General features: G+C 45.3%; 1 protein-coding gene across 4 annotated transcripts in view; it reads left to right on the top strand.

Moving 5' to 3' along the window:
* Positions 1–16,942, top strand: part of sema6a (sema domain, transmembrane domain (TM), and cytoplasmic domain, (semaphorin) 6A) — a 115,872-nt gene that overhangs the window by 60,963 nt on the left and 37,967 nt on the right. For all 4 annotated transcript variants that reach the window (XM_030416851.1, XM_030416850.1, XM_030416848.1 and 1 more), the window contains 6 exons: positions 2,587–2,647; positions 4,670–4,732; positions 5,349–5,450; positions 12,469–12,559; positions 14,089–14,208; positions 14,748–14,836. In XM_030416851.1, the coding sequence (XP_030272711.1) occupies positions 2,587–2,647; positions 4,670–4,732; positions 5,349–5,450; positions 12,469–12,559; positions 14,089–14,208; positions 14,748–14,836 (526 nt within the window). The remainder of the gene's footprint in view (positions 1–2,586; positions 2,648–4,669; positions 4,733–5,348; positions 5,451–12,468; positions 12,560–14,088; positions 14,209–14,747; positions 14,837–16,942) is intronic.

Below are 16,942 nucleotides of genomic sequence, written 5' to 3'. Positions count from 1 at the left end.
GTTTGAATTTTAATATAAAGATATAAATGGAGCTAAATGAACAAGTGGCTGAACTTAGGGAGGCATAGTTGAATATTATACTGATATCATCCATCAGCATTATCACCCATCATCTTTCTTTTTCATTTGAATGTTTCTTCTCCCCTGTCTGTCCTCTATCTGTGACAAATTACAGTTTCCAGCCTAACAATCAAATCTACTGTAGCTCCACGAGACTGTGGCTCCTGTTACCCTGACAGCAAGGTGGAAGAAACACCGAGACACAGTTGGGCCGTTCAGGAACCCCTGGAAATTCAATCCAGATCAATTAGCTTGAGTAGTGCAATGGTAGTGCCACCAGAGAACCTTAATGAGAAACATTTTGCAGCAGAGTTTGCGGATTTAGCCCGAAGTGCTCGTTTTTTGTTTTTTTTTAACCGGGGCAGAGTGACAGTCAGCATCTGGCATTTGCTCAGGCAAGTGAACCTGAGTGGAGGAGGAGGTGCACGGATCGCATCTCACTGACCTAAAGTTGACTTCCTTCTTTCGTTTTTTTTTTTTTCTTTTCTTTCATGGCTGAATGTTACATTTAAATGTTGCGATGGTTATCCATATTGAATGAGGCATGAGGAATCGTAGGTGGATTATATAAAAGATGTGTTTTATAAAACGACTTGCCTTAGCTGTAGGTAACAGATCGGGGGACTGTGCACCACTCTGTCCAGTCAATGTGGTTCAGGTGCTGGTTTGGAGCCGGTGCCTACTTTGGAACCAGTTCTTTGTGTTTCCATGAAAACTGGTTCCAGAGCAGCACCAACACTTTGGTGGTCTAGAACAAAGAACAGCTTACATCAGTTGCTATATTGCGACCAAGGACCAACCAAAACCGCTAATGGGCCCCATTTAAAAGAAAACAGAGCTTATGGCGTGTGTTCTGACTAATCCACTGAACATAAAAAATTATGATTTTAGCTATCGTCGCCAAATTGAAGCAACAGCGGTCCGAATACCAGTCCGTGTAGGCACACAATGCCAGAAGCCGGAACATTTGAAAAGAGTTGATGTAGTCTTCCATAGCAGTTCTTAGCAACGCGTGGAAATTGGAGACATACACAGTGACTGAATGATGTGACTCTACGGTGGCTGTCAAACTCTCTAGCAGCAGCTCTGGTTGCTAAAGAGCAAACTGAAGTGAGCTTGCCTACAGGGAACTGTGCAACGCCCTCCGTTAATAATTGATGATCGTTGATTACAATAGTTCAGCTCAAAACTGGTAGAAAGTGAGCTGATTTTCCAGGGATCTCGAACAGAAACGTCTCGAGAACCAGAGCTAATGTGCTGGAAAAGTGGCTTGATGAAGGCAAGATAGCAGAAATTGTTTGTTTGAGGTGAATAAGGCATGCTTTATTGTAGAGGGGTTGTGTGAAGTGTTATAGTTTTCAGACTCTGGTCTCGGTGTAGACGAGGACAGAAGGAATCCGTGGCCTTACCGGAAATGTGTCCTCTCCCACTGAGAAAGCAACGCTGTTTTCTTAATTTCAGCGACTCTCAAAGATTAATTATTCAATTTGAGCGTCATGGCTGATAATGTACAGTAGACTGGGTTTTATCCTCGAGGAGATGGCGCTGGCCCCCAGGAAAGCGATATAAGTGGATTCATTTCAAGATGCCTGTTCCTCCAAAGACTTTATTAGATTTAGTTAATGAGAGAGCAAAGCAGGCTGACTGGCTGAGCGCAGGTTGGGGAGCTGGAACGTAATTAAGCCGTGAGTCTGACGATGCCACTGTTATACACTTTGATTAAAAACACGTTCAACAGCTAATCTCCAACAAATTAAAGCAGTTACATCGTTTGGCACGGTCACCTTTAGTTCGCTCCTCCTCGAATGAGGAAAATCTCTCCTTCTTGCTGTCTCATCCGCTCAACGTCGCTTCTTCACCTTCTACCCCCCCTGCCCCCTGCTGCACCCTCCCCTCTCCCTGCCTGCACCCTAATTCTCCTCGGTAAGTAGGTGCGGCTACATGCAGGGTCCACCAGCCGGTCCCTCTGTCTGAAATGTAGTTAACCCTTGTGGGCTTTATGTCTTCCATATGCCCTACTGGGGTCTGTATGGCTGGACTGTGTAATACAGGAGAAGCCTGTATATTTCCAGGCCAGCACACACAAGTCTTCTTGTCTGAGCTATAATGAGTGTTAGTATAGATTTCCTGTGGCTCAAACACTAGGCTTAATTGACCTGAACAGCTCTGAGTGACTTGGCACCTCCCGTCTCAACCTTCCCCTCCTCCCCGACACCCCCCAAGACCTTTCTCCGGGACAAAGAGGCTTTGTCCCTGGGCCTGCGCCACAGCGCTCTAAACCTTTGTTGACTGTTTCTGTCTGACAGAGCAAATAGCTCTGGCCTCCTTTTGTTTATTGTCATTTTTTGAAGTTTGAACAAAGTTTATACAAAGCCCCCCTTTCTGACGTTGTTTGCAGCCTTGGGGGAAAAAACAGAGGGAAGAAAAGAAATGGGTTTATTGTTTGTTGAATTTTTGACTGTCTGCTGATGTCTGACCTTTATGTCCTCATCTCTCTCTCTCTGCCTCTCCTTCCATCGCTCGCAGGGATCACATATACACGGTGGACACGGACACTGCCAACAGTGACGAGATCTTTTTCAGTAAGGTGAGTGAGACGTCTGCCTCTGCGAGGACGCGGTGTTCTCGGTGAGCAGTGATTGACAACGTAACCCTAATAACCAGGCTCCGAGTGTGTGTGTTTTACGCGCGCACGTGATTGTATACGTGTGCCTGCCAGCGGCCTTACTCACCCACTCACCGGTTGGAGCCTGCCGTGCTCTCCGCGCTGACCCCGTTAAGAAGATTATCCAATCAATCAGCTCGCCGAACGCCTGCGTCATCCACACTCATCAGCGGGACGGCAGGAAGGTCTGAGCGGAAGCTGAGAGGACAGGAGAGGAAGTGAGAGAGGAGGAGGAGGAGGGAGGAAGATGAGAGGGAAGAAAAGAAGGGAAAGGAGGGTACGGGTAACATGAGATGAATTGCAAAAGGGCGAGAAAGACAAGATGGATCCCCTCGTATATTTTCAGATTATTCTAAATGGCCTCTTATATTTACATAGGCCCTCAGATGTAATAACCCACTCTCCATCCCATTCCAACCACTCCTCGCTGGCATCACTTGCCCCTTAACATAATGCATGCAAACAGAATTCAAACAAGGCCATTCTCGTGTATACAACAAACCGCCTTCCCTCCACCTCATCCACTTCAATGTCAGAGCGCGGCGAGTGGGTCCTAATGAGAGCAGGCTGCAGATGAAAGGCTGGTGGGAGACGCGCTGATTGATTGATGACTGTGGGTCTTTAATCAGTGGCCTAGCCCCAAACATGTTGTACAACAGCGGCGGCTACGCGGCGGTCTGAGCCGGCGGCTGGTGCTGACCCCCGGTATATAACTTAGCTTTGACTGATAAGTGTGTGTGACGGTGAAAGAGGCCTTAAAGGTTTGTGTGTTTGTAGTTGACTGGCAGGTATTGGCCGGCGTTGACCTATAGGCCAAGGCAGTGTGTGCGTTTGTGTGTGTGTGTGTGTGTGTGTGTGAGTGCACAAGGATGGACAGCCTATCAATCCACAGAGACGAGCTCCCAGCTCTAAGGCGGGATCTGTCCTTGTGCTGATCCGGGGTCAGTATCTGATTTCCTCCTCGCTGGCAGAGAATTAGAAGTTCAAGGAGGTAAAGTGATCTCCGATCGGCGCTCAGAATAAAGTTCACCTCGGAGCAGGTGCCTCATTAGGGGAATCGATGATGGAGAATCTCAGATGATGATTATTGATCACAGTATGGATTGGTTATTGAGCTCTACATTATTCTCCAATGTGAATATTTGTCTTGTCTGCTCACGCTCCCTCTCGCTTTAAAGAGGCATTATGTAGTTTTGGAGAGAAGATGCAAACTCAGAATAAAAAAAACCCAAAACATTTTAAAGTATTTTTTTGGCCTTTTATGGCTTCATTGATAGTCTAGCTGAAGAGGTGGTAGGAAACAGGGTGAGAGAGAGGGGAGCGACACGCAGCAAAGGGACCCAGGCCGGGAGTCGAACCAAAGCCTCTGTACATGGGACGCCTGCTCCTCCAACTGAGCCAAACGGCGCCCCAAACTCAGAATTTTTATATTCACAATACTAATGATAATGATTACTACTAATATTAATATTAAAACTCAGATATTTATTATTTCCATAACCGAATAAACATTCTGTTCTCAGATGTTTACAATCAGGTCCCCAGAGCACTGTTGGAAGCTGGAAAGGTGGCAGGGTCCGCCACACATGAACAAAGTAAAACAGATGTGAAGTTGTGTTGTCCTTTAGGGTCAGCTTGTTTATTCAGTCATGCAAACAAAAGAGTCTGTTTATTTAGTTTTAGTTTGTTGAAGCCTAAAAGAACCTCAGTAACTGAAGATCTTTCTCTTCTGATTAAAAATTCCTCCGTAAAACTACATAGCGCACTTTTAGATATTATTTGGCATTATAAGGGCACTTAAGGACTTAGAAATCCCTTTTGCTGATGTGTTACTCTAATTTAATTGACATTTTTGTTTTGTAGTAAGTGAATGTCTATGTTGTAAACCCATTATGACTTGTTTGAGTCTCATTCTCTGTTTTACTCCTTCTTTTTCCCCTCTAGAAAATGACATGGAAGTCCAGACAGGCTGACGTCGACACTTGCAGAATGAAAGGGAAGCATAAGGTAGAGAAAAAGACACAAACACACTCAACGTACCGCGACTTCTGCGCTTACACCCTAACTGCATTTATAGAACAAATGTCACCATGTTCTTCTTCGCAGAACACTTCTTTAGCGAATCACACGTTACACAATGCAGACATCCTGCAACAGATGTAATTTTCTCACAGCTTCTCTGTTTCCCCGTCAGACGCAGGAAACCCTGCAGGTGTAATAACAGACGCCCGCAGTTTATAAAACTTTCTGCCGTCACATTTTACAGAGCGCGGCAGAGAGAATCTTCATATCAAATAGCATTTTTATGATATTTACAGTAAGCCTTACCAAACCTGTGCAACCTTTTGCCTGTAATGATATCATTATTGTTCCTCGAAGAGCATTGAAACAGCCTGTGGATATGTCTTAATGTGCCACGAGGAAACACATTTTATCATTATGTGCTCGACGATGCCTCTCGCTGGTCCGCGGAGCACTACATGCTGCACTTCAAAAGAAAGAAAAGAAAGAGCCTCTCGTCTTATAAAACCACATGTGGCTTTCAGTGTAAGAGTGTCTGTTATTAAAAGGCAGAGATGTCATCACGGACTTCCTTTCTTCTCTCTCTCCCGGCTCCCTGCAGGACGAGTGTCACAATTTCATCAAAGTCCTCCTGCAGCAAAATGATGACACTCTGTTTGTTTGTGGAACAAATGCTTTCAACCCCTCCTGTCGAACCTACAAGGTAGAGACACACACGCACAGGCACACACACACACACACACACACATAAAGAAACTGCTCTTTGGTGCTCTTTGCCCCTTTTCCACCTTGATCACAGGCATTCGTCAGACATATTCTGCGCACTCACTCCTTTCTATCTTCTGTGTCTCTTTTCTTTCCTATCCTCCGTCACACACCCGCACACACACACACACATGCTCACGCACACACACACACACACACACACACACACACACACACACACACACACACACACAAAACCTATATTTTTCACATGCAACCTCAAGCATGTGGAAGTTCTGGGTTGAGCTATCAAGCGATGGACATAGATGGATGACTTTCACAACTCAGCGGGTGCTCCTCCTGTGTCTTTATCACCAGGTGTACTTTGACACGCTCGATTTCCAAGGCAGAGAAACCCAACTACCCGCCTTCTTGCGTGCGCTCACACGCCGCAGTGAATGTCCTGAAATTCGATTCGACTGTGTCCTGTAAACAGACACCTCGCCGGCCTGTATTCATGCGGACACGTCTGGAATAGATTCAAGATTCCTTTTGGAAAAATGCAAAAAAAAACCCCCAAAAAACAGCCCTGTGAGGATGCATTTCGGAGAGAGCAGGTAGAGAGATTCAGATTGACTTGACAGACAAGAATAGAGATGTCAAGAAAAGATAGACATGGGAAAAGAGAGAGACAGAGAGATTGGCACACAGGGAAACAGATGGACAAAAAAAGAGAAAAGCATACAAAAGATGAGAGTTTAAGGCTGCAGGCAAACAGATAGACAAACATGAAAAGCAGGAGGGCTGCCTTCAAACTGCTGCTGAAAATGTCCCAATTTTTTTGCTTCCCTAGTGACATAAATCTGATGTTTTTGTTGCCTTGGTTCTGAGAAGTAGGCTGCATTGCCATTACACTGAGTAAATCTCAGCCCATTCACAGGACAAGTTTAGCCACTTCTGCAAGCTGCAACAGCTGTTAAACACAACATTGGAGAAGATAGAGTGAAGTTTAATTGGCAATTACCAAACTTGTGTATAAATTGTATATAAATCATGCTTTTTCAGTTATTTCCTTTCCTGCATTTTATATAGATCCCTGTGTAAGTCAAAGATCTTGTGTTCGCGTCAGTGGGCGGTCCTCTCCACAGAAAACACGCTTCATCAGTATCTGCATTTAATTCCAAAACTTAATTTAAGACTATATTCACAGCAAAAGTGAAGCTGAAAACAGGACAGAGCCGAGCAGAGACACGGTGAGCGGTGCTGGCTCAGGCGTGTGTTAGCTGACCAATCAGAGCAGACTTGGCATTAAGCAGGAGGGGCTTAAAGAGACTGGAGCTAAAACAAACCCTTTCAGACAGAAATTTCAACACAGTATTGAAGCACCAGTCAGTATGAGACAATGAGTGTTTTTTCAACATCAAAGCATGTAAACATATTCAAGTAGTAACCCAAAATAAAACGCTGAACCTAATTATTATTATATGTCTCCGTTAAGGCACGCGCTGTGCCTGAAATATGAGCAAACGTGATTTAAACAACATTGTCATTTCGTTTAAGTGTCTGAACGGGTTTTATGAGCTAAACAGATACGAGCAATGCCACAAACACAGAGAGAAGGAAGCAACCAGACAAACAGTGAGGAAGGCAGGAGGGCAGACAGAAAGGCTCTGTCCTGAAGGATGTTATTGTTCGGTTTGTTTGGATGTGATGCGATGGTCACGGCACATCTAGATGTTATCAGGGCGGCCTGTGGGGAAAAAAACTCTCCCGCTTTGGTTCACTAGATCTGTTTACCAGAGAAACAAGACATCTCTGCTCCGTTGCCTTTGTGGCTCGGCATGCTAAGCACACAGAGTGGACGTCTTTCAATTCACCGACTCCTCCTGCGGGGAGAGCGGAATTTATGTCTCTGCATTTATCAGGCGTGGTTAGCTTTTACAGCTCCTCCGGTTATGGTTTCAAGGTTTGTGTTTTAGCTGCTACTGCACTGATACTGCTGCTAGTCTGGCGGTGTTAAGAGGGAGCGCTGTAAAACACAGCGAGGCTCGGTAAAATCCATATACGCACACGCACCCTCGCTTGTGCAAACATGAAAATAAAAATCAATGCATGCTTTACGTAAATTACCGCACACGACAGGGCGATGTTGACATAACCTCAAAATAAATGGGGGATGTTTGTTAACACATCCGTCATGACAATATGATAAAACACACGATTTTATTCAAGTGTTCATTAAAACATTTTTGCATGTTTCCAATTTGCACCGTCCAATTAGCCCTTGCATATCTGAGTGAGTCGGTTTAATGTGCTCGCCGCCGCCCTTTCCCTTAAAAATTAATTCCACCGACTACACTGTAATTATCTTTCGTTGAATGACTGACTGTTCGCCTGACTGGAAAAGCTCGGATGAATGTGACACGACTGAATTCAGATTAAATGTAAAGCCTTTTGAGATATCGACATCATTTCAAATGTTCTAAAAAGTGCCCGCTGATCCCTCGCACACAAACACGCAAATGCCACGTACAAACGCCCGTGCCCACGTTTAGCGAGGGGAACAGCAGTGCGTATGCATCCATACAAACAGTGACAACTGTGCAAACAGGCAAACACACACATTTTACAAAATCATCACACGCATACACACACTGTACTGCTGGCAGGCTGGCAGACTCTCTGGGCAGATACCAGGCCTTTGATGGCGTGCTGGGTTCATCCACTCTGCTTGGTCAAAAGTGTGTATGTGTGTGTTTGTGTGTGTGTGTGTTTGTGGTTAAATCCACCTTGGCCACAGTTTGCCTCTTCATCTCCCCAGTGTGACAGCGCTGAAAAGAGCTTCTGTTTCGGGGCCAGCCTCATCCCACATTAATCAACAGCGCTGCAAGGGCGAGCGGGAGGGAAGGAGGGATGGATGGGGGAGCAGAGGTGGAGGCAGACAGAGGGGGGTGAGAAGAGACAGAGGGGGCAGGAAGGTGCTCCCGCCCCCAAAACCAGCGACATCCCGCGCTGTTCTCTGTTCCAACACCTTTTCCTGCCCAGATACCTCTTTATTTTTACCTCTGTCTGATTCATTCTTTTTTTAATTTTTTTTTTTTTTAACAAACCCACCGATTTTTTCTCTTCATTAACTTCCCCTCGTAATCCACCTCTTCACCTTGTGTTGATAGTGTCGACCTAACACACCCCCTCGTACACACATGCATGCAAACAGAGAAAAAAAAAAACACCAGACAGACACCCTGGCAGCCATGGCACAGTACTCTCCCTCTGCACCTCACAGCACCCAACTCTCTCCTTCTATTCATCCCCCCTCCCTCCCTCCTCTCCCTCCTGCCTTAATTCCTCTCCCCCCCTCCATCGCTCCCACCACACCGCCATCTTTCCCCTCTGTTGCTTTCTCCCTCTGTCACTCCCTCGCTGTGTTGTAATAATAAACACCCCATCCAGCTGGGCTGATATATGACTGGAGTCAGTTTCATCGCCTGTTGCCGGGCGAATCGGGGGAGAATCAGTGGGGAGGCTTGGAGGCAGTGGGTCCCAGGTGATGCGTCCTTTTGGGCTGACACTCCTGGACCGCGGTGTTCTGGGAAATTTAATCCGTGCCAAGGCTTTGCATTTGAAATATGATTGAAGCGCACAGAGGGATGACATCATTGTAGGTGACATTTCATCAAAACATGCCTTTCGATTGTCAGTTAGAGCACATAATTATACAAATTATTGTCCTTTATGTGCAGTAGTTGACTTTCTGGTTCCAAACGATTAATCAAGGTTGAGATAAATGAGGTTATTCCTCTTTTGGTTCAAGTAACATATTTTCTTTCAACAGCTGCAAACACTCCAGCCTCCTGCTCGGGCGTAAAAGGTGGTCAGGGAAAGGGTTCATCCTCGCAGGGCTGAGAAACAGGTTGCAGAGAAATGGGCCATGACTATTAATCTCCTAGGGAGATGTGTCCTTGTTTGGTTAATATAACCGCTCCTGGCCCAGGTGTGATCCTGTGCTCTTGACCTTTATGGATGGGGAAAGGTTGAGCAGGTGGAAATATGAGCTGAATACCAAGACATGTGTGGGACACTTTCAAATGCAAGGTGTAGGACACAGGTCAGAAAATTTTACAATATGGCAAGAGCTGTAAAGGATATACAGATTTTCTGTTTTCGGCTGACCTTCATGGCACCAACAATTAGGACAAAATCAGGTCAAACAAGTGGATTATATTGGAGCTGCTGTCGTCACAGACATTAGATTTGCATGTTCGCCTCAGAAGACATGCGCCTTACCGTTCCTATCCTATAAAATTAACAAGGAAACAGTTAATAAGTGGCACACTGCCTCGCTTTACCCTAATTTTGTCCTCGGTACGATCTCACAACTCCCTCAGCAACAATAAATAAAGCCCATAAAAACAACAGAGACACAGAAGCTGAACGCGTCCCTAACCCCGAGTACTGAAGCCGATGCTGAACCAATTATAACACTCCTGATGGGCATGTTTTGGATCTACATTGTGTTTGTCTAATTAATTAGCATATAGCCTATGGAAAACACCAATGAGCTGTTGTAGTAATTAATTCATCTTGATGCACTGCACCGCGAGCCAGGGTTGCTGTACATTCGTCTACAGTGGATCCCTACAGAACAGTGTGCCGCTGAGACGGCGCTGACCAAATGTGACAGCCTTCCCATTACTTTGAATTGTGTTTCTACGAAGCTTTATTTTTTAGCAGCCAGTGGAGTTGACAGCATAATAAGGTTTCCCTGGTAAACACTGTAGAAAAAAATCTCCATCTTGCTGTTAAGACATCAAATACCTTTATGGTAATGTTTAAAAAAACATTGTGGTTCAGCGTGGCAGCTTTATGGATCGCTATTGCCTGTTTTTTTAAAATATTGGATATTGCTTTAGACAAGGCTAACAGGAGCGAGCGAGCGAGTAAGTGCTCGGCTGTTGTTTTTCCACACATGTCAACTTCACAGGAGACTGGAGCCGTACGTATATCTGCGGCCCCGGCTGGAGTGTCTTCCTCTGTTCAAACGGCAGGAATAGATCAGTGACAGCCGGCCAAGCCCAGTAGACAGAGGTCACTGCCTTGGTGAAATCAACCAAAGTGGGGACGGAGGGGTGTGGGTAGCCGCTGTTGCGTGAGAGATATGCGAGTGTGCGTTTGTGATGTGTCAGAGGAGGAGGGAGTGTTTGTGTTTGGTAGCCGACACAGAACCTGCTGACGCTTCAAGCTTAACCGAGTTGGCCTGTCGCTCTGCTCTGTACATCCTCTGATTCAGTGGACGCACCTGACCTTCAGCTACTCACGTCCCTTATGATTAACTCAGCCTAATCTATAATTACAGTCTGCCCGTCTAATAACAATATATATCTTCAAAACCGCCTCGCCGTCTCCGTATATGATCCATCCTATAATTTCTGAAGAAACAGAAGGAATGAGGAATCGAGAAATGTGCTGCTGCTGCTGCCGCTGCTGCTCGTTCTGTGTTTGTTGTAAAAGGTCACTTGTAATTTTCGCTGCCAAATCAGCCTCAACAATTTCTCTGGCAGGGATTTCCAGCATTGCGCGCGGAGTGTGTGTGACCTTTTTAGTGGGCAGATGATAACCGTTTCCGCCGAGACAGGAATAGAAAACAAAATGACCTGTTTAGAGACCAGAAAGGGCGGCGTAAGCAGTTTGCAGCCTTGGCAGGCTACGCTCCTCTTTGTCGAGAGACGGGGGAGAAAGAAGCGAGGAAGCCAGGGAAGTAGAGTACGAGAGAGATAGAAACAGAGATAGGGAAGAAAAATGACTATGTATCGTGAACTCCGAAGGCAAACAGTGTGTTCAGTAATCTTCCCTGACCTCGGCGCTTGGCCGGTGGCTTCTCTTCTCTTCTCTCTTGTGTGTTTGTGTGCATCTCTGGTCTCTCGCCATGGTAAGAGAGAGTGTCTTAAGGCGTGCTGGGGAAGACAAGCCAACCCACGGTGGGATGATAGTGACCTTTCACCCACATCTGATCCTCCGCCATGCCCTGCCAGTCGCACTGCAACCAAACTGTGGCGCAAAGCGAGAAAATGTTGTCTGAATTCCAATTCACAGATATCCTCCCACTCAGGACTAAACGAGAGCAGTAGTGCTTCGTAAACAATGGACGAGCGCTTAAAATAGCTCATGGAAATGGGACTAGTGAGTGATAGAATGAGAGACTTTCGGAGAAACGACCCTCCCAGCGCTAAGAAAAGACGACTTTTACATTGTCTTGGTGCCAAATTAAGAACCAGGATCTCTCCCAGAGAAAAGCAGCGCGACGCAAAGCGCAAAATAATGACAACTGTATGATCTACTATTTAAAAACTATTGCGGGTTAGCGAAACATTTCTTAGGGCCGTGTGCTCGGCCGTTTTTCCTATGGCCGTTTATTTCCTCTTCACACAGCAAGAGAGAACACACTTTGGAAACGAGGGCGGAGGGGAAGGTCTGCAGTAAATGGGTTAAAGATCTGTCTCGAGGGTTGTCAAAAGTCTTCTTTAACACCAGTACTGTTGAAGGATAAAGGATGTCATGGGGGAAGCTAACCACATCCACCCATACTGTGGAACATGTTGCTCTGGAAAATGTCAGTTTCTTTTCTATCTCCCTCCATGACAGTTTCCCAGATACTCCCAGATGGGCTGCTTTGACAGCTCTCAGCAGGCCGCTGGAGTGGCATCCACGGGATATTAGTTTGGGTCAGAGTTAGATGGACACACTCCTGGGCTGGGTACCACGGCTATTTGGGACTATTTTATCCTGACTCACGACACATTTCTCCACATTCACACAGTGTTTTTTCCATGGTAGACCCTTCAGATTGTCATCGTTTTGACAGTCGAGCGCAGTACTCGCGTTCCTCTTTTAGACCTTTTCCTCCAACTGGGAGCTGACATTTCCTGTCTAAGTTATATTTTAAATCCATTGTTTGGTTTGACAACACTACATTGTTTTGACCCTCCCCTGACCTTTCACCTCATTTGTGACCCTAGACCGACACCCTGGAGGCTCTGGGAGAGGAGATCAGTGGGATGGCACGCTGCCCGTATGACGCCAAGCACGCCAATGTTGCCCTCTTTGCTGGTAAGGTTCAAATGCATCTCTATTCATCACTGTGAATTTCAATCTTTGAAGGATGCTTTTTCTGTTTTTGCTTCATATTAGATATTATGCATGTAAAAGATCTTGAAAATTATCATAATTTCTGCCTAGAAGCTAGTATTTAAGATTTAATTTAGCACAGCTGCTCTGCTGTTGTTAACAGCTCTGGCTCAGGCTTGTGCGAGCTGACCAATCAGAGAAGACTGGGTATTCAGAAGGGGACCTTAAAGGACAGGAGCTAAAACAGAGTGTTTCAGACAGAATAGGAATACAGCGCTGCTGTTTCTTCAGCATCAAAGCATGGAAACCCATTCTAGTAGTGACCCAAACTAAAATTATGAACCTGAAACTGATTATCAAATGTCTCCTTTAGGTCCTTTCCTGTGGCGTAAGATGAATGCAACGACTACCATGAGAAAAAAACAGTCTTCCTATCTGCGCATATTAAACATTGGAAAATGTTAAAGCAGCTGGGAAAGTTGAGTCTATTTCAGCAAGGGGATTAGTTGCGGTTGTATTTAATATTGTTCTTAATACCCTGCGGTTTATTCTAATGGCAACACTCTGACAACATGTCAAGAGTGAAACATGCGCGAGAGCAAACCGTCAAACTCGAGGCCACATTTGCGTCTCAGAGCCATTTGGAAATACATCAATGGTGTTGACAAAAACAAAATAATCTATTTTCCCGCTTTTATACCGCTTTGCCGTCGTCTTCTTTGTTTCGCGCTCACTTATTTTCAAAAAACATGCGATTAAAAATAAGTCACAAACAGCTGGGACCGGAGTGAGTCAGTTTTCCGTTGGCGTGGTGAGATTCTTCTGATGCCACGGACCCGCAGGCGACTAGAGACATCCAGTCCCATGTTCATATTTGCTGCAAAGCGATTTATGGCGGTATTGATGAGCCATCCCCGCCCGCCTAAAGCCGAGGTGGAGCGTAAACGCCTAGCTTGACCAGTTAATGTGTAGCAGAGCTGCTTGGAAGGAGCTGGAAGCACTGAGTAATCAAGAGGGTTGCTCCGGCTGCTATCCTTTCAATTATGTAGTTTGAGTTTCCACTGTGGTTATAGCCAAGGCAGGCTGAGGTCATGCTGGTGGTGGATCGTGTTCGTGTGTACGTACGTGCGCGTAGCTGTGGGTTTCTGTTGCGCTCTAAGACTCTGTGTGTGTGTGTATGTGAAAGCAGGCTTCCAATGTTTGTTTGTGCTTTTGAAGTGTGTTTGCGAGTGCGAGCAATTACAAATGTGCAACATGTTTAAGTGTGTGTACAGCCTGTGTGTTGTCCATCAGAGAGTCTCTTCGGTTTGTGTGATTCATTCGTTTTCCATCTGAAACATGTTTGTGTATCCAGCAACAGAGGAGAAGGAATCTCTGATCGGCTCTATGTGTTTTTTTTTTATCTTTTTGACTGAGCTTCACTTTCCTCACCTTTTTCTTCTTCTCCCCTCTCCGTCGCCATTTTTCCTCCTTATTGCTCTACTCCCGGCTCTGCGTCCCCCCCTCTCCAGATGGCAAGCTGTACTCGGCCACCGTGACAGACTTTCTGGCGATCGATGCGGTCATCTATCGTAGCCTAGGAGACAGCCCGACCCTGCGTACTGTCAAACACGACTCCAAGTGGCTCAAAGGTGAGTGAGGAGGCACACAAACACAAACAAATTCTCTGTGGTTGGCGAGCACCGAGCTGACGGACAAGTTAGAAAACAAACTCTCGGTTTTTCGACATGCATGCTCAACTGTGTGTTTGTGATTTATGACTCGTGCGTGTACATATGTGCCTTTTTGTGCCTCTGTGTACGGATCTAGGTACGAGGCGCAGCAGCACTTATGCTAATGCCACACGCTCTGTTTGACGCAGTACATTTTGCCAGCCTGCCCCGGTGGAGTTGATGTAGCCAGGAAATTGCTGTGCCCCGGGGAGAAACAAGCACAAGTCCATCCTGTCAAATCTCAATAGAGAGATCCTCCTCTCCTTGCATGCAAATTGTTTCGCTGATATGATGGATGATAGATCGAGGCACTCAGGGCTCGCAGTCGGTGCTTTTTCTGCATAATGTGACAGATATTCCGGCTGTTTACTGTGAAATACGGTGTCAGAACTGTTTTGTCACGGGCAGAAAATGTCACTTTAACTCATATTTCATTTTATTTATTTTTCCTCCCACAGAGCCATACTTTGTCCAGGCAGTCGATTATGGGGACTTCATCTACTTCTTCTTTCGGGAAATTGCTATGGAGTACAACACAATGGGAAAGGTAAGCGCAGCCCCTTCTTTTCTTCTGCTATTGTTTGATCTCTAATCGGAGGTGACTTCCTATTTACCAGGAGAATCAGGAAGTGCCTGAGGAAACTAACAGGATATGGGTGTATCACATAACTGGAAGGAGGCTTTCAGGAGCTGTAAAGTGGCCAAACATTTTTTAAGTAACAGGCAGGATGCAGGACCTAAAATAGATCCAAAAAGGAAAATTCTGTGGATGTCGGCAGATCCATTTTGAAGTCTAAATATACCGCTTGAATTGCACATCCGGATCCGTCCGGCAAACGCTCCCGTTTGACCTATCGTCTCAGTGTTCCCCAGGAGGATTCCCACCCAAGTGTCTCAGAGAAATGAAGAAACACCAGAGGGACAGCAGCAGACATATTTCCCATTAATCTGCTCAATTGCATTTTGGACCCCGGTCTTCACAAAGTTTAATTGGATACCAGGTAGAAGGAAATACGTTATGGAAATGTATCGCTCAATATGTATTTTTCAGAATAAATGAAAGGGAAGCATACAAAAGGGAGCAAGAAAAGAGAGGGGACGAGATGAGAACAGAGCCGAGGTGGGGAGAAACACAGACTTAATGGATTCGCCGCCAGAAGTGACAGGCATGTGTTATCCAGAGCATGAATGCAGATCAAGCCTCTCAATCTGCTGGGTGTTTTGAAAGCAATGTCAGTATAATTATGCATGTTGTGCTGGAGCTGATGGTGCGGAGAGCAATTTAACATTTATTGAACGATATCGCTTCATTATTCTAGAAGCAGATTGGCCTCCCCTGACAATGTCGTGTGTTGCTTTATGTTTAAATTGATAAATCTACGGTAGCAGGGTCGCGTCTGCTAGTTTTTTAATGTCAGATTGTTACGTTTGTTATCTCGAAAAACGCAACGGGACGAATACTTCATCGCACAAGTGACTCAACAAGCCTTGACTGAGGTGTGTGTGATCTGTGTGTTTGCCTGTGTGTGTGTGTGTGTGTGTGTGTGTGTGGTGGCGGTGCCCAGGTAACACACAGAAGAAGCCAGTGTTCGGTTATCTGTAGCGTGGAGAAATGTGAGTGAATGAAATGATATATGTAAAGCTGACATAATTCCACATTCAACTTGACAGTCTCACCTGTTCAGTGTAATACGTTTTCTGTAATCTCAGCTCTCTATAACCTCGCAGTGAAACAGGCCCATGTGGCTGTGTGTGTGTGTGTGTTAGATAGTGTGGATGTGTTTTTTCTTTTTTCTTTTGTTAACGCATTTTTTGGGTGCGATGTTACGTGGGGGTGAGAGCGTGTTTATATGTGGTCGTATGTGGGTGTGCGTTAGTGCGGAGAGATCGGTTTTAAAATGCATGTTCGCTCCCATTCACACTGTTTACTCTGGGTTGCAGTTTCGGGTCAGGGTTAGATTTATTGCCGTTAAGTATAGTGTGACAACGACTAATTGCAATACTGACTGTGCGATCGTGCAGCAGAGTTGTAATTAGAGCCGCCGGCTCCTATTTGAAGCTGTATACTTTAAATTGTCTGTTGCCAGGTGGCGACTCTTTAACAGCATATCAAACACGCCCATTTACTCTTCTGTGTCTTTAATTTGCCTTGAAGTGATGAAATGTTGGATTGAGACACTGCGGTGTCCCTCACAGATTTTCGGCGAGGCACTGTCGGTCTATAGTGCGTTGGAATAAAATTCTTTCTCACCACAAGGTCCATTTAGCGGCTGTTATAGAGCCTTCGATCGCATCACCTTATCTTTACTGTAAGTGGGAGTTTCAAACTTTCAAACTTCCACTTTTGTCTGATCACTTTAAGGACGGCTGGCATTAAAACTTATAAAAGGTAATCAATTTTGGTGAGACTGTTTTCCTTATTTCTTATCCTCATCAAATTGCAGAGTGCAAAAAATAAAAGATTCAGAGAGTCAAGTGTGCGTGAAAAACCCTTTATAAAACAAATTATGGTCCATTATGGGTTGCTTGTAACCCATAACAACAAACTATTAGAGGCTCTTCCAATGCAGAAAAAAGGAATTCATTTGTATTCAAAAGATGAAAAAAGTGTTAATGCTTTGGTAAAGAAATTTCTTGCATCCAGGCCAAGGTC

This window comes from Sparus aurata, chromosome 5, assembly GCF_900880675.1.
Source record: "Sparus aurata chromosome 5, fSpaAur1.1, whole genome shotgun sequence".
Lineage (NCBI taxonomy): Eukaryota > Metazoa > Chordata > Actinopteri > Spariformes > Sparidae > Sparus > Sparus aurata.
The sequence above is the reverse complement of the archived record's forward strand: the minus strand, read 5'-3'. Positions and strand labels throughout refer to the sequence as shown.